General features: G+C 37.7%; 1 protein-coding gene across 11 annotated transcripts in view; it reads right to left on the bottom strand.

The window, feature by feature from the left end:
• Positions 1–21,281, bottom strand: part of MYOM1 (myomesin 1) — a 163,426-nt gene that overhangs the window by 45,154 nt on the left and 96,991 nt on the right. For 10 of the 11 annotated variants that reach the window (XM_042962765.1, XM_042962769.1, XM_042962766.1 and 7 more), the window contains 7 exons: positions 20,837–21,020; positions 20,158–20,332; positions 18,006–18,127; positions 14,410–14,606; positions 7,298–7,424; positions 3,965–4,149; positions 1,418–1,532 (listed from right to left, as the gene is read on the bottom strand). In XM_042962765.1, coding sequence (XP_042818699.1) covers positions 1,418–1,532; positions 3,965–4,149; positions 7,298–7,424; positions 14,410–14,606; positions 18,006–18,127; positions 20,158–20,332; positions 20,837–21,020 — 1,105 coding nt within the window. Of the gene's footprint in view, positions 1–1,417; positions 1,533–3,964; positions 4,150–7,297; positions 7,425–14,409; positions 14,607–16,522; positions 16,811–18,005; positions 18,128–20,157; positions 20,333–20,836; positions 21,021–21,281 lie in introns of all 11 variants that reach the window. The other variant, XM_015540792.2, reaches the window with a different exon arrangement.

Below are 21,281 nucleotides of genomic sequence, written 5' to 3'. Positions count from 1 at the left end.
TAATGTTTATTTATTTTGAGAGAGAGAGAGGGAGAGTGCAAGCAGGAAAGGGGCGGAGAGAGAGGGAGAGAGAGAATCATAAGCAGGCTCCATCCTGTCAACGTGAGCCCAACACGGGGCTCAGTCTCATCAATCATGAGATTATGACCTGAGCTGAAATCAAGAGTCAGATGCTTAACTGACTGAATCACCCAGGTGCCTCATTTTTAAAATATATTTATTGATTTATTGGCACAATATCATGTTAATTTCAGGTGTACAACACAGTGATTCAATATTCTCATGCCTTAAGAAGTGATCACCTCAATAGGCCTAGTTACCATCTGTTAATATACAAAGTATACAAAATTATTGACGATATTCCCTACACTGTATATTACAGTGCTTCCTTTTATGTAACTTCTATGAACTGAAATATATAATAACTTTGAAAAGTAATAGAGATTAAACGACTAAATAATAATAATGTAATAATCTGAAGTTATTTGCACAGTAAACATTGTAAAATTTGTTTACATAATAAAGGGAAAGACTATCTTCTCTAGTCTAATCATGGTGTTTCTTGAAACTGGGAAGTGAAAGCGCCTCCACTCTATAGATCATCCAGTTAAAACTGCTGTTGGTTTAATCCAGGGATCAGCAAAATGTGGCCTGTAGGCTAAATTTGTCCCATTGCCTCCTTTTGTAGGGTCTGCAAGCTAAGAATGGTTTTTACATTTTTAAACAGTTGAAAAAAATCAAAAGATAATATTTCAAGACATGTGAAAATTATTTAAAATTTAAATTTCATAATACATGTAATATATAATGCACATAACTGGCACAATAAAATTTTATTAGAACACAGCCATGCACATGAGTTTATGTATTATCTATGGCTGCTTTTATGCCATGGCAGAGTTGAGTATTGTGACAGGGACCATATGGCCACAGAGCTGAAAATATTTACTATCTGGCCCTTCACAGAAAACATTCACTGACCCCTGGCTTAACATAATAGTTACAATTATATAAATTCTGCTTTTGTTTAAGAATCATGCTTGCTCACTGGGCTGTTCCAGCTTCTCCTATGACTGGGCAAATTACTCTTACAGGACTTAATGGCCAAGGAATAATGTCATAGGAATGTATACTTGAAACAGTCGATCCAGGAAGCATAATTTGATCAAGAACTTCCTTGTTTATAGGTGTAGACCAGAATAGCCCTGGATCATTTCAAACCTGGCTTACCCCTATCCTGAGAGCACCTTTGATGCAATAAATGACTCATGTCTGAAAGCCAAACTTATCAACTATTCAGCTGGCATACGTTGATAATTTTAAAAATTAGGAAAAACATAGAAAATAAGGTTGAATGTTACTTTGGTATCTTACAAAGATGAGATTAACTTTAATTTTAAAAAAAGTAAAAGCCTACCTGGACGGGTTTCTGCCACAACAGGCCCAGCAAGGTCAGACGGCTTGCCGACACCCGCCTGATTTATGGCTCGGACACGGAACACGTAGCTGGCACCCTCCTTGAGGCCTTGCACCTGGAAGAAGCAGGTACAGAAGTGATGGGTGTTCTGTGTCATTTAAACAGAAGTGCTCTTCCTCTGTAAATACAATTTAGTTGTGTAGCCCAAGTTCTCCCATTCGTGGAACTATATCTCCCATCAATACTGAAATTGACCAGATTAAACTTTTTTTTTCAGGTTAAACTTTTTATTTATTAATTTTTATTTTTTTTAAATGTTTATTTTATTGGGGTGCCTGGATGGCTCAGTTGGTTGGGCGTCTGACTTTGGCTCAGGTCATGGTCTCCCGGTTTGTAGGTTTGAGCCCCACGTCAGGCTCTGTATTGTCAGCTTTGAAGCCTGGAGCCCACTTCAGATTCTGTGTCTCTCTCTCTGCCCCTTCCCTGCTCGTTCTCTGTCTCTGTCTCTGTCTCTGTCTCTGTCTCTGTCTCTCTCGAAAATAAACATTAAATAAAAAATTTTTAAGTGTTTATTTCACTTTTGAGAGAAAAAGTGAGCACTAGCAGGGGAGGGGCACAGAGAGAGTAAGGGAGAGAGAATCCCAAGCAGATTCTGCACTGTCAATCCAGAGCCCAATGTGGGTCTTAACCTCACGAACCATGAGATCACAACCTGAGCCGAGATCAAGAGTCAGACATGTAACTGAGCCACTCAGACACCCCAGATTAAACTTTTTAACATGTACATTTTTTTCTCCAGTTCAGACTTGAAAATTTTCTGAATATAAAATATCTGAAAGAGTGAATCTACATCTCAATGGGTATGGAGATTACAGGACATCTCTAGTTTTTTATGTCTATATTGTTTGGATTTTTCATTATGAGCCTGTGTCAGCTTTATAATCAGAAAAGTCAATAATTCTATTTTCACTTTAGAAACTGTGGACAAACTCTAAGATAATTTCCTCACAGAACATTCACTTCCCGGGTTGTGAGGTACATTCATTTTATATCAAGTCAATCTCTCTCTCTCTCTCTCTCTCTCTCTCTCTCTCTCTCTCTCCCTCCCTCCCTATATTTGCCTTTCTACTTTTTGTTTTTTTAAATGAGTGAACTTAACCATTCTTTGATAGGTTTAAACTCTATTATTTTTTCTTTCTGCCCCTCCCCCCTTTTTTTCTGGGCGTTTGATCCCCTTTCTTGGCTTCTCATCCTTGTTTTGCTTCACCTGAGTCAAGTCCAACTTCAGCACTTGGGATCCAGTGCTGTGCAAACTGGGGAGGTGGAGATAATCCTGGCCATAAACACATACCACCACCATCCAGGATGTGTCTGACTTTCATTTTACACTATCCTTTGGCCTTCTGACTCATTTGGAGAACCAAACAGCATGCTACCTTCCTGCCCTTCATTTACCTTTTCTCTTCCCCTTGAAATGTGACCTTGCCTACCTCCTCAAGGTTTTGTAAGGGGCTGGGGAACTCACTGGCTATATGCTAAGATGTCATGTTTAAAGGTCATCTCTCTTGGAAGATATATTTATGGGGACAGTAGATACCTTAACCTTTGAAAGTGGCTGACAGATGGTATGGACTTTAGTCCACAGTGGCAGGTCAATGGTAGAGATCTTTTAGAGCAGGCATACTCTGAATATCTTCCAAGGTCCACCTCTAGGCAGTGGCTTATTCTGCCAACAGGTATTTCTATATGACTATGGTGAAGCTACCCTTCATCCTAAGTAATAAGAGCTAGAATCATACACCCCACAGTTTCTGAAGCCCTAGTATGGATTCAGGGTCTCCAGGTGCCAAGGATGACATAGGGGAAAACATTCTTTGGAGATATCCATTTGGTACAAGCGAGATTCAGTGGCTTTAGTAGAACAGTCTTTGGTAGATGAAGTTAGGAATTTGTTCAGTTAGAGCACTTTAAAGGAATCTGGAAGGCAAAGGCACAGATAAGGGTGAGGATTAGGTCAAGAGTTGAGTGAATTCATTCCACTGGCCTCTGAGAGCTCATATGACACAAGCATGAGGAAGCCTGTGAAGTGAGACACAGCATGACTCAAAGGAATCCACAGGTAAACACTTGCCGGCATTAACACTAGGAAAATAGCACACTCAAATCAAAAACTATCCTCAAAAAAAAAAAGAAAAAAAATCAGAGGTGGAAATGTGAAAGTCACCTTTCTAAGACTGTAAGTAACAAAAATGTGAGGTAGGTAAGTATAGGCAAGGAAGGAAAGAAGAGGGAGAAGGGAGCTTGTGGATGTTTTCCAGAGGTAGGCTAAGGGATTCAGGTTAAATAGAACCAAATTGCTTTAAGCATCAGAAACTGCCCCCAACCCCAACCACTGCCAAATGGAAACTTACCAGGAGCCCAATATATGAAACAGACCAAAGCAGAAATGTTGTATTCTATCTTGCTAATTTTAAAGTTAATACCATTAGAGGAGCATTTCTTCTTTAAAACAAAAAAGTGTTTCTCAAAATATGAGCACACTCTTACCCTCAGGTATGTGTTTTTAATAGCTGCCTCATTGAGTCCTCGCCATTGGTCATCTTTGGCACTGGCCTCCTTCAAGTCCACAAAGTAACCAGTGACTGGAGTCCTTCCAGAGTGGATCGGAGGCCTCCACTGCAGAACTAGGGAGGTTTTCCTGACTTCACTACACTTGACACTGTGTGGGGGTCCTGAGAAACAGAAAGAGACCAATACATAAAAATCATGCTGTATATGAAAACATTCAAATACATGTAAATCTAGAACCACATTTAAAGTCTTAAAGCTGAATCCAGTGTTTTTCTTTTGTAAAATCTACCATTCCTTTAGAAATAGGTATTTTGTGGTCATTTCATATCAAGTTTACTCAATGGCTCTACATCAACCCACTCAGTCCCTTTATGAGCAGTAGGTGGTTAGGGGCCAGTTCAAGGTGCCCCTCAGAGGCTGGATGAAAATTTGCCTTCAGGGTGTCCTAGGCCCTGTGGTCCTCACCTTTCATCAGAACACTTTAACGTGGTTGCAGATTCAATTTCAGATTATTTTTCGATGGTAATCTGAAACTTTTCCTAAATCTCAAATAAGGAGGAAGAAAGCAACTCTATTTGATGGCATGTGAATATATATAGTAATATTTCTTTTATAGGAAAAAGGAATATATTACCAAAGAGCTCCCCTCTGGAGGGAAATCTTTCCCATAAAGCATATATCCCATCTAGGACTTAAACCAAACTACCATTACAGTTTACAAAGAACTTTCATCAAAACAGATACAATCAATCCCGTGAGCCCTGAATCTGTGCTAAACACTGCTAGATACTTATTTATTTATCTCATTCATCCTTAAGACAATTAACAGAAAGCTCAGAGAAGCCAAATAACTTGATCCACCTGTTCAGGAAGAGAGAAAAATGTTCTCCCTGTCCGTGTGCTCTTTGCACTCTTGGGAGAGTCCAAACCAGTAAGTGATTTCCCACATCTTTCCATGACCACCAGCTAGCTGGTGATATGTGCAGATGATATATTTTCTTTTTTCCTGTCTTTTAAAAAAAAATAAGTGATTCCTAATCAATCAATTAAAATCCCCTGAACTGACTCACAGTGCCCTAAAAAGCCAGCTACACACACAGACTCTACCATGCTGTGCCTTGGCAGTTTGCAATTGATAGCTCAATATTTGTTGGGTCCTGCACCTTGGCTTAACAGTCACAGAACTGTGTCAGCCTTGCCTTCTGACAAGGTAAGAGGTTTAAATAATGTGGTGATAGATTTAAATATTAACATCAATACCTTATACTAGTGTGTCATGTTCTGTTTTGCAAAGGGCTTTTAAACTATTTTCTTTTTTTTTTTTATTTTTTATTTATTATTTAAAAAAAATTTTTTTTTACATTTTTTTTTTTTTTTTGAGAAACAGAGTGAGACAAAGCATGAGTGGGGGAGGGGCAGAGAGAGATGGAGACACAGAATCTGAAGCAGGCTCCAGGCTCTGAGTAAGCGGTCAGCACAGAGCCTGATGCGGGGCTCGAACCCACGAACTGTGAGATCATGACCTGAGCCGGAGTTGGACGCTCAATCGACTGAGCCACCCAGGCGCCCCTAAACCATTTTCTTGTGTCATCCTTGGAACCCAATGAGGCATCCAAACACTTAGCACTCACCCTGCAACCTCTTTTGCTAACTATATCTTTTTGAATCAAACATTTCCCACAGGCCTGCTCAGAATTTCATAGTCTCTGGTCACTCATATTTTAACTTTATTCAGGAATTACAGAATTAAAAAAAACAGATCCGCTTTCATGTAGGTGACAGAAGGAGCTTAAGAAATATCAACCAGCTTAGTGGAGGTACAAGGAAAGCAGCATGTTTGCGTCTTATATTTACTGAAGTTGAGTGAGTACTTGAGCTTCTCTTGGGTTCCTCTTGTAATTTTTTTATTCACACTGGGTAGAGAAGTCATGCAGATAAACACTCACTAAGTGAAGGCAAAATGATGGTTCTTCAAGGGCACTAGGATTTCAAATAGAGGAAGAGGGTGGCATTAAGGACAAAGCTGGATCCACCCAATATGTTCCAGTGTGGCCTTGTGTTCTAATGTGGTCAATACTGGTGCTATACCAGTTATTACATATGTTGAATATTAAAGCCAAGTGGGAGAATCTAGTCATCCTGTGGCACTTACTGGATCTCTGAAGTTAGTACTGTTGGAAGCAAAATAAAATCATCTACCAAATACATTAACATTGTTAGTTTGAAACCTAATGGCTTCATACATTTGTTTGTATTCAATTTTTTAATTTGTTCAGTGTTGTAGCTGTATGAGTTTTTAAAATCATAGGTAAATGTTTCTGCCTTCTTCCATTTTCTTCCCTGTTCAGCCAACTACTCACAATGGCAACCTCCAAAAGAGACTACTTCCAGCCAGGTACCAGTACCTTTGTTATGATGCAGAGTTGGGACAAAGGTGTAGAGAGAGCAAAAGGACTGGAGAAGTGAAGAGAGATAAGTGGAGAAAGTCTATGGCTTAAGTCCTAGGCAGGCATGTTAAGTCCACCTACATGACATAACAAAGAGCTGGCAGCAAGGGAGGAGAGATACACCAAGGAAGAGGAGACATACTGGCTGAGCCCGGAGAGAGAGATTTTGAGCAGGTTGACAAATGAAAGGTTCCAGTGCAGTGGGAGAATGCATGAGAATTAGGGAGTGCAGGAAGAAGTTTCTGAGATACTTTGTTGGGGGATATGAATTGGATGGCCTTCAGCAGTCTTTAAGAAGCACAAGTAAAAAATCAGAATTCCTTTTCTTTTTTTTTTTAATTTTTTTTTTTAACGTTTATTTATTTTTGCGACAGAGAGAGACAGAGCATGAACGGGGGAGGGTCAGAGAGAGAGGGAGACACAGAATCTGAAACAGGCTCCAGGCTCTGAGCGGTCAGCACAGAGCCCGATGCAGGGCTCGAACTCACAGACCGCGAGATCATGACCTGAGCTGAAGTCGGCCACTTAACCGACTGAGCCACCCAGGCGCCCCCAGAATTCCTTTTCAATGATCATGTGGTACTCCTATTTTGTGCTTCTGTTAATCCTATTCCAAGCAGAGGGATAACTATGAGGGCTCTCGGATGTATTTGGAATACAAGCACAAGAAATTATACTTTATTTTATATAGGTACCTATTATTTAATAGGATTATAAAAATATTGTAACTAAACATAAGGGGTCAAGAGAATTCTTTTCCCTTAGGAGTTGTTTATATAGCACTTAAATGTAGTTCCAAGTTGTAGTTTCTTTTGGAAGAAACCCCAAGCCTCACTGCTGAGATACGGTTAATATAGTTTACCTGGAACAGCAATGGTCCACTCTTCACATTTGAAGCATGCACTTACTGCTGAGGGCACTCCCAACCCAGCAATGTTCATGGCTGCCACTTGGAACTGATACACCATGTTTTCCTTCAAGTTGCTAATCTGCAACACAACATCACAGAGAGTGGATGTTGATTCATGTTTGTTTTTTAAAGTTGTTCAATATTTTATTTACTTACCTCCTGCACTGGATACACCCTGAGGTGACCCCCAATGAGTCATACCCTTTTGTAATCTCCTCCCCTTGAGTGTGGGTGAAGCCTGTCACCTGCTTCCAACCAAGAGAATACGGCAAAGGTACTGGAATATCAGTCCCATGATTGTTGTTCCATCATACGGAAAAGGGGGAGGGATATTATAGATGTAATCAAGGTCTCTACTTAGTTTATTTTTGAGTTCATCTAAAGGGAGATGATCCTGGGTAGGCCTGATTTAATCAGATGAAAGCTCTTAAAATGGGGTTTGGGACTTTCTTAATGAGAACACTCTCCTGATGGCCTGGAAGAAGCAAATGTCAGGTTGAGAAATGCCTAGCCACTCACATTTGGAGAAGGGCAGTCTGTAGGAGCAGAGGGCCCCAGCCTCAGAGCTGAAGGAACTGAATTCTGCCAGCAATTGAATCAGTTTGCAAGAGGAACTCAGCTCCAGATGCAAATGAGCCCAGCTGACACCTAGATTAAAACTTTGTGAGACGGGGAGCAGAAGCCCCATCTGAGCCATATGTAGACTCCTGACTTGCAGACACTGTGATATAACAAATGTGAGTCTTTTCAAGTCACAAAGTTTGTGGTAATCTGCTATGCAGATTAATAGATTAATAGAAAATTAATGCTTGTACAGATAAAAATTAAGAGAATTCTAAACTAGGAATCAAAATATTTAAAATCTTGTCGTTTTTGTGCTCCTTACTGAGAGACTAATATTTTCTATATCCCTCAGAAGAAATTGGGTTGTTGTACATATATGTGATAAAATAAGGAATGTGAAAACATTTGCAAAATAGAAATGACAGAATATACTAGTGTGAAAAAAATCCATGGACTATGAACAATCCTCTGAGCACTAAAAATACTTAATAAATGGAGGTATTGATGGAAACACCTGAATTAACAAAGTTTACCCATTGTATGATTTAAGACTACACAAGACAAATATATATCTCTGATCCAGTCTACTCCTGATTTGATCATGAAGTCGTAAGTTCATCTGCAAGAGGGTCTATTGCCAGTTATTTAGGGTACAAGTAGAATACAATGGCTATATGTTTTGGTAACAGAATAATACAAACTCCCTTTTTGATTCACACGCACATACATACACTCCCTTTAAGAAGGGGAAATCTTGTTAATTAAGAGGAAACTATCATGTAGATAACTTGGATCTAAAAGCACTTTATTCAGGTACCAGCTGTTCTGGGGCTCCGTTAGTGTGAACAACTAGTCCAATTTTCCTGGAATTATGGGGTTTCTAAGGATGTAGGCAGTTTAGTGCTGAAACTAGGAGAGTCCTAGGCAAACTGGAAAAGTTGGTCATTCTAGGCTTAGGTGAAATACTGTGGCATGGGACTTCTATTTCTGGCAATGGTGAACTAGGCTATAGAGATTAATCACCCTGCTAAAAAATTAAAAAACACCAGATAAAAATATCTTTTAAAAATCTTCTCAAAAGCATCAAATTAGTGTCAAGATGTTACAGAATTATCAGGCCAGCATAAAGGGAAATAGGGAACAAAGAGAGATAAATGAAACATCGAAGTGGCTTTTACTTTGGGGAACTGGCCAATAAAAAATTTTTTTTGACCTTTGGTTTTGATTATCTGACAAGTAGAGGGACTCAGAAATCAAAGCCTAGAGCGAAACCAAAAAGGAGATAATAAAAGGGAACCCTCTACTATTAAGCTGGAACCCCAAAGGGTTTTACTCTTTGGGGATAAAGTTGAATTAGAAATCATTCTGCCTTCATACAGTGTAAATTCACATTGCTTGTTTGTCCAAAAAATTAAAGCCTTATACTTGATTTAAGAAAAAACTGAACATGGGGTATCCCCAGGTACTTTGCAGAAGCAAATACATATTTTCTCCAGAGAAAGATGCCTTCATGCTAAACCTCAAATTATTAATGCAAGCAATATTTTAAGGACAATGAGCATCACATAATCAAGGATAACCAAGCATAGAAAACAAGATACCATGAGCAAGACAACAAAACCAGTGATGACAGATATAGACCTGCAAAGATATTAGATGATGTAATCATCTGACATAGATTAGAAAAACAGCTATGGTTACTATGTTTTAAGTATAAAACACAAATTTAAAATATCTGCAGGAGAGAGCAAACTATAAAATATTTTGTAAAATATGACTTATAAAAGGGAAAATACAATAAGAAAAAAATAACGGGATGTGATTAACAGGAAATCAGACGAAAAGAAGAGGAACTTTGTAAACTAATAGAAAGTTATGAGAAATTACACAGACCACAGTGGAGAAAGACACAAAGATGGGAAAGAGAGAAGAGCAATTAATAGACGTGGAAGATAGAATGAGAACGCCAAATGCATGTTAACTAGAGCTTCAGGAGAAGAGGGGAGAGAAGGGAGCAGCAACAATATTTTAGGAGATAGTGGCTTAGAGTTTTCCAGAAAGATATTCCTGAAAAAATCCAACCCACAGGTTAAAAATCCTCCTCCTGTCAAAATCCTTGGAAGAGACATTGTTAAAAAACCTATACCTAGACACATACTACTTCAACTGTAGCATACCAAAGAGATAGTGAAAATATTAAAAGCTGTCTAAGAGAAAAGACAAATAATCTTCCAATGAGCAAACAGACTAAAAGCTGACATGTTGAGGTGCCTGGCTGGCTCAGTTGGTAGAGCATGTGTCTCTTGAACTTGGGGTTATAAGTTTAAGCCCCACACTGAGTACACAGATTACTTAAAAAAAATCTTAAAAAAATAAAAATAAGAGCTGACATGTCAGTGGCAACAATGAGCCAAAAGACAGTGAAATTATACCTTTAAAGTGTGAAAGAAAAGAACTACTATTATATAATGTTTTATCCAGAAAAAATTTTTTGAAGAATGAGAATAAAGTTATTTTCAGATAAACGTGAAGAGTATGTATCTTCAGAATACCCTCACTAAAGAACATTCTAAACTATTTAATTTAGACAAAAGGAAAGTAATCTCAAATGGAAGGCCAAAGATATAAAATCAAATAAAATGTAAAATATGTAGATAAATCTAAATAATTATTGAGATAAAACAATAATAACAATACTTTTGGATTCAAAAAAAGACTTAACACACACAATAGCATACAAGTTGGGAACTGGCTTAAGGTATTTTGAGGCTCTATGTTTCTCAGACAAGGGTAAAACAATAGAATAAATTCAGACTGGACTGTTAATTTGCTCACGGTAATTTCTAGAATAACCACCAAAAACAAACCCAGAAACCCAGAATCTATAGCTTTCAAGGTAGTGTACAGGAATAAGGGGATGACTGACGGGGAAAAAAACTATTCAAAGTAGTCAAGTAAGGACAGAAAATGAAACCAAACAGGCACAACAAATAGAAAATACAAAATAAGATAACTGGTTTTTCAAAAAAGTAACTAGTAGTAACATTACTCTAGTTAAATGACAAAGACTCTCAGGTAGGAAAAAATACATAACCCTATACTATTTTTAAAAGACACATACAAAGCATAAAGTTAAAGATAGATAGAAAGTTAAAGGATGAAAAATTATATACCATGCAAACACCAACCAAAAGAAAATTGGTAAGTTTCTATTAATAACAGATAATATAGACTTTAAGGAAAAACATATTGTTAGTGATACAGAAAGTCACTTCGTACGCATCTAATAACATCCCTTCAAAATATATAAAGCAACATTTTAATTGGGTGAATTTTACAATATGTGAATTATATCTCAATAAAGTGAGATTTTCCTGGAATTTTCACTTCCAGTACTATCCTTGTCAGGTATTTATATCAATTCATTACAGTCTCAGGGTAATTTCATTCATGAACATAGAGGCAAAAAATCCTAAACAATAATAAGCAAAAAAAAAAAAAAATCAAGTAATATACAGACACAGTATACATAATGTCCAGTTTGGATTTATGCCAGGAACGCAAGGTTGTTTTAACATTAGACAATTAGTAGAATATACCACATTAAAACTCAAGAGAAAAATTGTATAACCATATCAATAGATTCAGAAAAAATATTTGATAATTTAAATTAATTCTTAACTAGGAACGGAAGGAAACTTCCTTTAGTTGATAACAGATGTCTATCAGACACTGATAGTAAATATAACATTTAACAGTGAAATGTTGAAAAGTTTTCTTTTAAGATAAAGATCAAGTCTAGAATGACCAAGACCACCACTTCTATCAACAGTTTGTAAAGACTCTAAGCAGAAAGTTAAGAAAATGAAGCAAAAAATATAAAATTTGGAAATGAAGAAGTAAATTGTCATTTGCAGATGATATGATGATACATAAAAAATCAAAAAGAGTTCATAGGTAGCTTTTTGAAATTATGAGACAATTTAGCAAAAAACCTATACATAACAATGACATGTAAAATCAATGTATAAAAATTAGGTATATCTCTATATTCCAGCAATAACAAAATGATATAAAATATACTATTTAAACACTGAAAATATGTAACACCTATAAATAAATAACATGATGTGTAGGACTTCTATGGAGAATTATAAAACTTTATTGAGAAACTTTAAAGAAGACCAAAATAAATGGAGAGAAATATCATGTTCATGTATTAGAAGATTTAATATTTTAAAAATGTCAAGAGCACTTGGGTGGCTCAGTTGGTTAGTCCAACTCTTGATTTCGGCTCAGGTCATAATCTCATGGTTCATGGGATTGAGATCAGGTCCCTAGCCGAGCCCCGTGTTGAGCCCTACCTTGGGCTCCTTGCTGTCAGCAGGGAGCCTGCTTGGGAGTCTCTCTCTTTGCCCCTCCCCCACTCCTGCACTCATTCTCTCTCTCACAAAATAAATAAACATTAAAAATATATTTTAAGATATCAATGATTCCTCAATTTCTTTGTAGAGTCAATACAATCCCAATCAGAATTTTAAAATGTTTTTGTTTAATTTAATTTTTCTTATTATATTTTCTTTTGCTTGTCTTGTTTTTTGGTAGAACTTGGTAACCTAATTCTACAATTTATATCAAAGTGCAAAGGGCTAAAAATAGCCTTGGAATAAAAAAATAAACGAAGATAATTTGATCTACCAGTTATCAAATTTACTATAGAGTGGTAATGATTAAATTAGTGTGGTACTCGCCCAGTGGTAGACAAACAGACCAGTGGAACAAAATAGAGAACATGGAAGCAGACACTCACATCAAAGAAACTTGATACATGATACAGATAGCCTAGCAGAATAGCTGCAATTTTCAATAGATAATGCTGGGACAACTGAAAACCCATGGGGGGAAAGTGAATGTTGACTTTTACTTTACACCACACACAAAATTTATAGGTGAAGTAATGACTTTAACGTAAGTGGCAAACCATAAAGCTTTGAGAAGGTAATCTAATACAATATCCCCATGACCTTCAATAGGGAAGGCATCTCTTAAAAAAAGGGTGCGGGGGTACAGCAATCACTAATGACAAAGCCAATGCTGTTAAGTCTGGCCACAATAAATCTGACATTAAAACTAGTGTCATTACCATAGGGAGAAGAAAATGCCAGCCAATAAATGGGAGAAGATAGACGCAGATTCTACAGCTACCAAGGATTTAAACTCAGAATATATAAAGAACATCACCAGTCAGTAAGAAAACCTAGTAGAAAACTGGCAAAACCTTTGAATAGGCATGTTATAAAAGGAGATTTCAAGTGGAATATGTATACACAAGAAGAGATGTTCAGACTCATTTGACACTTTGACTGTCAAAACTGAGAATGTGTGAATATAGCAAGTGTTAGAAGGATGTGCAACAATGGGAATTCTCATACTCTTTAGAAAAACAGTATAGAATTATCTACTAAAATTGAAGATAAACAGACTCTCTGGACCAGCAATTCTACTTTTAGATAATAACCTACAGAAACTAGTGCATGTATGTGCCAGCAGATACAAACAAAAGTGTTCATAGCTACACTGTTTGATATAGCTATGAATGCAAAAATACCCGAATATCAATCAATAACTGAATGGAAAAGTAGATTGTGAGATGGTCCTATGACAGAATACAACACAGTAATGAAGTCATAGCTACACACTGACATGGAAGAATCTTAAAAACATAATTTTATTTTAAGTATTCTTGTTTTATTCTTTATGTGTTCAGTATGTGTGTGATATTTCATAAATTTTAAGTGTTAGATTTAAAAAGCGTGGCACTGAGTTAGGGAAAGCATTCGCCCAGCCTCGCCCTGCTCTTGCCCCCACAGCTTGGGGTTCTGTGAGTACTAGGAGGTGGTAACTTTCCTCCAGCTGACAATGCTCTAAAGGGGGGTGGGGGGGAGCATAGTTGTGGCAACAGTAAGACCCTTCAAGTGTGCTGAGATGGGCAAAGCAGTGAAGAAGGGAAACTTGTGGGTATACTCATGTGAACAATCCCTTCATGGGGGACACTTCACAAGTGGTGAGCTGAGTCTGACCACCAGGCCCATGTCCCTTTATCCTTTGTCATTTGAACACTGAAAGTTAAAAATCTAGTCATTTGGATCCTGGGACCCTTGGTGCTAGTGGCATATTGGTTACAGATATTTCATAAGTCTTGAAATAAACACTAATTTTTATAATAGATATACATTTCACAGTAAATGTTCTGGGAAGTTATTGCTTATGTGTATGAATCAGAAAATACAAATCCTTCCTGGTCAGATCACTTCTACTTACCTTATATGACTTACCGTATATGACAATGACAAAACTCATGTCATTGCAGACAATGGACCCTGGAGTAATGACATGAATCATTTACAAGGTGCTGGGTGTGTAGGTGAGTGTGCATGGTGTGCAAGTGACCGTGTCATCATATACATGACACTCCACACTACAGAAGGTCACACATTTACCTTATATGCCTCATCACTGACAGCTTTGATGTTGGCTTCTCTCCATCTTCCCGGTACCCCGTCAATTACCTCACGATAGTTCACATAATAGCCAGTAATTTCAGCCCCTCCACTCTTATCTGGTTGCTTCCATCCAAGAACCATCGAGTCACGACAACTTTCAAGACAAGTGATATCATAGGGTGGCGATGGTGCCGCTGTTGCAATATGAATCGCTCGTGAGTAGACAGAAATGCATTTATGATTCTATGTACATTAAACTCATGTCATTAGTACCATGTGAGAGGGCACTAGGCTCTTGCAGTATGAGACTAAATTGTGAGACTGATCAGTAACTTGGCATCCAATCTGGTGTGTGAGAAAAAAGCCAACACACAGTAAAAAGGGCACTGCAATTATTATTGCAAAGATAAAAAGAAGCTGCCCCACCCCTCCACGGAAGAATAATTTTTGAAATACTAACAGCAAGATGGTGCAATAATATGAAAAGTGATTCTGTTACCCGTAAGAAGACATCTTTTCCCCAAGATATATATTTTTGTTTCTTTTTGTAGTTTTGTTTCTATTTGCTCCTTCAGGAAAATGAAATGTGTATATTAATTTCTCCCTCAATTTCCTTACTGAGAATTTCCATATGATTTCCAAAAGGATAGCATTTCACCATTTGGGCATACATACCCTTGTGAGACCTTACAACTAAACAAGTTCTGTCTACACACAGGACAAATCTTATTCTGGAACTCAGCTAAATGCCACCTTAAAAAAAAAATTTTTTTAAAGCCAGGCACAATCTGCCATGTGATTTTTCTCTTATTACATAATACTTTTTGCTGCATTATTTTTAATCTGATGTTGGACTATTATTCATATAGTACAAAATACTGAATAGTTGTCACTGTGTTTATTAGTGCATAACCAGAAATACATGTGGACGATGTTTTAAAAGACTTACTTCATTTATGTGGCTTTGCTGATCAACTTTTCACCTAACTGCTAAATTATGGTTTTCGATAAAGAAAGAGAAGGTGAGATGGTGGAAAGAAATCCATCTAGATGTGCAATAACATCAGAAAGAGTTTTCTAAATATTTATTTGGATTATAGGAAAAAAAGAACTATTTATTCTTACTCAAAAGATTCTCAGAACAATAAAGATTTTAAAAATAATACATGTGTTTCTCTTCCCCCTCACCAACCTCCTTCATTCTTTACATTAAAAAAGAAATTTCTCTCTCTCTCTCTCTCTCTCTCCCTATTACAGAGCAATGTTGAATGTGAATTCTCAAATGAATATCCCATCTCAAAGTTGAAGGGACAATAAAGGTGTCAAAAAAATACATTACAGAAGTTATGGGTGGGGAAGTAATAGGGGGTGGAAGACAGGCATGCTATAGTTTGTCAGTATATGCTTATCATTTCATTTTTATTTGATAAGAAAAATACTGTCTCCTAGAATATATAAGACACAAGTATCAAATATCCTAATCAGAAAATTCTGAGCTTACTGATAAATAGTCTTAAATAAAACAGTTTTGGGAATGTGATTCATAAATCATAGAATTTAGCTTTATATGATTATAATACCCTATTAAACTTTTCATGGTAACTCAGAGAGATAATGTTACTCATATTTATTTGAATTAAATATGAAGGATAACTTGAACACCTGAAGATAAACAATGGAAGTTAATAACTATGATCCTGATTAAATGTGACTTCTTTGTAAAATATTTTTCCTATACATGTACTGAACATAAACATTTCAAAGGACCTCACATAGGCTGTGATTCTCAAATTCTTTGTGCTCTTAGCTCTAATTTTCTTAGCAAAATGAGGCTAAACCTGTGTCTGTCTGAGAAACCAAAAAGGACTCTATAACCCAATCACCTTATTCTATTGTCACTAAGCACAGTAAACTATGTATAAAAGCCAAGCTCATATAAAATTACTTTTACAACTCACTAGACAAAAGTATTGCAAATGGATAGCTGAAAACACAGAAAATTAAGAATATACATAGATGAAAGCGAACACAGATGGAAGAGTGTGATCCGGACGATGAGGTGAGGACACTGATGGAGACAGATGGAACAGTTGACTCTTTCAACTCTCACCTATGTCCTTCTTCTTTTTCAGAGGGTCAGACTTACTTTTCCCCTTAAGAGCTGCCTTCTGTGGTGATGGGGTAAGCTCTTCCTGAACTGTTTCACTTACTTTACTCACTTCTGTTTGGCCCAGGTTGTGAGCGCTACTGGGTAGTGAAGGTTTGTTAAGTTTGCTACCAAGCAAAGCATCTTTCTTAAAGGTTGGCCGGGAGGCTTCATGCATGCCTCCCCTGGAGTCTGTTAGTCCACCAGGTGTATCATTCAGTTCAGGCCACACATCTGGAGACACTCCTCCCCCTACAATCACCAGATAACAACAGAAACGCTTTGAGCCCAGACACAGTCCAAATTGCTCTTACTTAACAGAACAAAGGGAAAACCATTAGGACCACAAACAGAACAAGGAATCTTAGTTTAACAGAAATCACTCAGATTTGCAAGAAATACGGAAAGCACACGTTTCACATAATTTACACCAAGGAAACATTTCAACTTCTCCATATTCTGGAAAAGAAGAAATGAGAACAAAAAACCACAGACAGAAACAGGAACCATTTTGATTTGCAGAACCCAAGTATATACAGGAAAAAAGCAAACTTCTGACGTTTTTTGAAAGATATTAAGTCCTCTTAATTCACAGAATGAGGGGGCAGAATGGATCATAAAGTGCACAGGACATACATTAAAGATCCTGATTTTATAACAGCTAGAATTATGTACATTACTGAAATATTAATGGCCTGTACCTCCCAACCTCAAAAAAAAAAAAAAAAAGTTACCTACTGTCCATATTATAAGGAATATTAAAAAGTAATACGGCATGATAACTGAAGATAACTGGTATTAAATAATCTTTCCCTTCAAATGTGTGTCACTCTATCACAGACATCATTTTTAGTGCTCTGAGCTATGTGGGTCCTTTCCCTGCTTTATCTAAGATTGGGAGGCACATCACGTACACTCATACAATTACTTTATTACGGGTTTTATTCTGTTGGTTACTTTGTGAGCAGAAATGTAGCATATGACCAAGCAACCACAAGTATCTTGCACGAAATTTAGAGGAGTTTGTAAAAAGCATGTTGTTAGTGAAAACAAGCCAGGCTTTGTCGCAGGTGAAATGGCATTTAGGTACAAAATGACGTGGGTTATGGGTGATATACCACTTCACGGAACCGGATGGCCCTCCACACTCCCAGGATGAGCACGAAGTTAGAATGGAGTTTCACACAATGGGAACTATCTGAGGACACTCGGACTTGTGAAGATGGCAAGGCTACAGATGCACAGAGTCTGGGTAAGTGATGAAGATCTGTAAAATGATGGCTATGGAAGGTTAGCTGTCACCTGGAGTCAGAGATAATGATCATCTGAGGACAGAACCCTCGAGCAGTACTAGAAGCTTTAAAACCATTTCTGGCGAGGATGGTATCTTCCTTTATAACATAAAAATTCACTTTTTGCCCTCCAAAGCTACGCAGAAGGTACTTACCTATAGCAGCTTTTACTTCAATCGCTTCTGAATCCTGTGAATATTCACTAAGTCCAGCCGCATTAACTGCTCTGACCCGGAAGATATAACTCTGGCCAGTTGCCAGTCCATGGCAAGTAAATCTAAAAGGAAAAGGAGTTTTTAAAAACTTTTCTAGCAGGCAAATTAGACAAGATGATTTTAGCTTAACTGAATGATCTGGGTTTATAAAAATAATTCGTAGAGAGATCAGGTAATGTATGTGCTTTAGACAAGAAGGCAGCTAATTAAGGCGATTTTCTAAACTCGATCAAACAATTCAGAGTCCTGGGTTTCCCCCGAATTAAGTACCTTAACTTTTCCGAGGCTCTGTGTGCTCATCAGTAAAATGGGGATAATAATGCCTCCATAATAACTTTTGTGTAAAGACTGGCTGTATTTAAAGTACTTATTTCAGGGTCTGGCATAGAGGAGTCTTTTAATAAATAATAGGTGATATTAATGATATCATTAATGGCTATTTCAGGTTTACACTTATGGCTGTAAGACACTGGCTGCTCCCTGTTATAGAGGCCTAGTTACTGCTTCCCTGCATACCAGGGAAGGCATAATGACTTGAGAAATGACACTGGAATCTGAAAATAAGATGAAATATGGATAACCATTTAGAAATGAGGATCCAGTAATGAGGTGTGAATCCATGGGCAGTTTCACACATAAAACAACCTCCTTCCTTAATAGCTATTATGGCTATAAATAGCTGTTTCATGAATCACTGTAACATTTTAATCCATCCTGAACACTGTAACCAGAGGAAATAACAGGTCTGCTAATGACTCTATTACCATTAGTAAAGTTGGAATATTTAATGAAGGCAGACATAAATGAGGCCAATTCTTCAGGTCAGCTCAGTTCAGCAAATATTTATTGAGCACTTCAGTGTTCCAGGCACTGAGCTAGGTATTGTGGGCACAAAGATGAATAGAAAATGGTGCCTGCCCTTGAGAAGCTGCCATCTGTTTGTGGAAAGGCAGACCCTGCCTCACCCTCTATAAATATTTCTAAATAGCCCCAGGAAAATGCTGGGAACTGAGAGTAACAGTGAAATGAGTAAACAGGCCAAGTGAATCTCTTGAAAAACATATTGCTTTCACCCATTAATTGATTTTTCTCTATTCTCTCATGTTCTGCAAAAGAAACAACTCATCCTATGGGGGTCCTTGGACTTGAAAGTGGCCATGCCAGAAGCTGCCTAACAAGCCTGCATGACAATTCTGGTGGGGGCAGGGGGAATTCTCCTCTCAAATCAGTCCTAAATCAAAGGAGTCTCAGAGTTTGGTTGCAGACCAGAATTCATCATCAACTTGCAAGACTGGTTGACAAAACATTTGAAAGCAAGAAAAAAACCCTCTCCATATTAGAAACAGATGTAAAGAAGTGGCAAAGTATTCTGAGTGTCCTTTTTTTTGGTGTTACTTATGTCTCCTTAGCACTGAGTTTCACCATGTTCAAAATTTGTAAAATGTTGATACTTTTTTCCTATTCATTTAAAATGCCTGGCTATTTTATGTCAGCTAGAGCCTATTAGACCCTTGAAATCTTATCATTTTGGATATTAAAGACCACAAAAGAGGGGTAGAAAGAACTAATAGCATAAAGGAAAAGAATCAGAAAAGAGCTATAAAGTGAACCCATCATAGCTGGCATTAATGTGTTTCTAAGTGTTTAATATCCCAAGAAAACTTTAAAAAAAAATATAGCAGTAGATAATGTTCAATTTTTAATTCATTTGGATATATAAAGCATAATGTTCTTTTTAAATTTTTTAAATATTTATTTATTTTTAAGAGAGAGAGAGAGAGAGAGAGCATGAGCAAGGAAAGGGGCAGAGGGAGAGGGAGTCACAGAATCCGAAGCAGGCTCCAGGCTCTGAGCTATCAGCACAGAGCCCAACGTGAGGCTCGAACACATGAACCATGAGATCATGACCTGAGTTGAAGTCAGACGGACGCTTAACCAACTGAGCCACCCCTTAAAGCATAATGTTTTAAAAAGTCTTCCTCCACTGGATGTTGGTGCTGCTGTATGGGTCCATGGCTGATTTCCTCCTGACAGCCTCTATGCTCTAGAGTCAGAAGGCTCCCCACAGCCCACCCCCCAACACTGTGGTTACCGTGGGCCCTTCACAGGGTTGTTGTTGCAGGGCTCCCACTTGCCAGAGCCAACCACACTTGACTCTATGTAGTACCCGACCAGTTCTTTGGCGTCTTTGGATTCCTCCCATGAAACTACCACTGATGTGTCTGTATTTCTGCTTGGGATGATTTTGCCTGGGGCCTTTGGGATATCTGACAAAGGAGGAAAATGATGATCAAACTCAGGTGTGGTTTAAAAAACTTCATTCTTATCTCTCTCTCTCTCTCTCTCTCTCTCTCTCTCACACACACACACACACACACACACATAAATTTTACATAAGTAATCATCTCAAACATACAGTTACTTACTTTATATTTGTTAAAGCAGAAAATAAAAAAAAAAAATATGTTAGTGTGGGGGCATAATGATAAACTAAATACCCAGGAACCTACCAACCCACTCCAGAAAAAATACATTAACAATACTGTTGAAACTCCCAAAGAAGTTTACTTTTCATAACTTCATCATTCATAATAATGAATTTTTGAAATGTATCAGTCAAGTATAGTCATCAATTAAATTCATGATACGAAAGAAGGATGCCACTACTTTTGCTTCCGGGCATATACGTTCTGATGAGTACTTGCTTTGGAAGTTTTTCTTAAATTGAAGTAAAAGAAGTTTACAGTTGTTCAAGGGAACTCCACACTTACCAAGTTTATCCCCTACCACGGTCACTTCCGTTGCCTCTGAGGGCTCACCCACTCCTGCCGAGTTAGAACAGCGGACGCGGAAGCGGTAGGATTTCCCTTCAGCCAGGTCGAAGAGAGCAAAGCGGGGAGACTTCACAGGGAGCTCTGTGTTCACCCGCTGCCAGTTTTCTGTCTCTGCGTCACACTGCAGCCCAAACAGTGAGACCCATTCACGGCACGGCAAGAATAAATGGGACCTCTAGGCCAGGCATCTAGCAGTCTTATTTATCCGTCAACAAACCACCTACCTGTTACCAGTGAGTTGAACTGGAGAAGAGATTTGGAGGAAATGGGGATGAAGCATCTGTAGTCCATAGGATTATCTAAATAAAATTGGCTTTGCATTGTTTGATAAATACTTTAATACTTCACTGACTTTATTAACCAAGTAAGATCACTGATCGAC

The sequence above is a fragment of the Panthera tigris genome, chromosome D3 (assembly GCF_018350195.1).
Source record: "Panthera tigris isolate Pti1 chromosome D3, P.tigris_Pti1_mat1.1, whole genome shotgun sequence".
In the NCBI taxonomy this organism is placed as follows: Eukaryota; Metazoa; Chordata; class Mammalia; order Carnivora; family Felidae; genus Panthera; species Panthera tigris.
The sequence above is the reverse complement of the archived record's forward strand: the minus strand, read 5'-3'. Positions and strand labels throughout refer to the sequence as shown.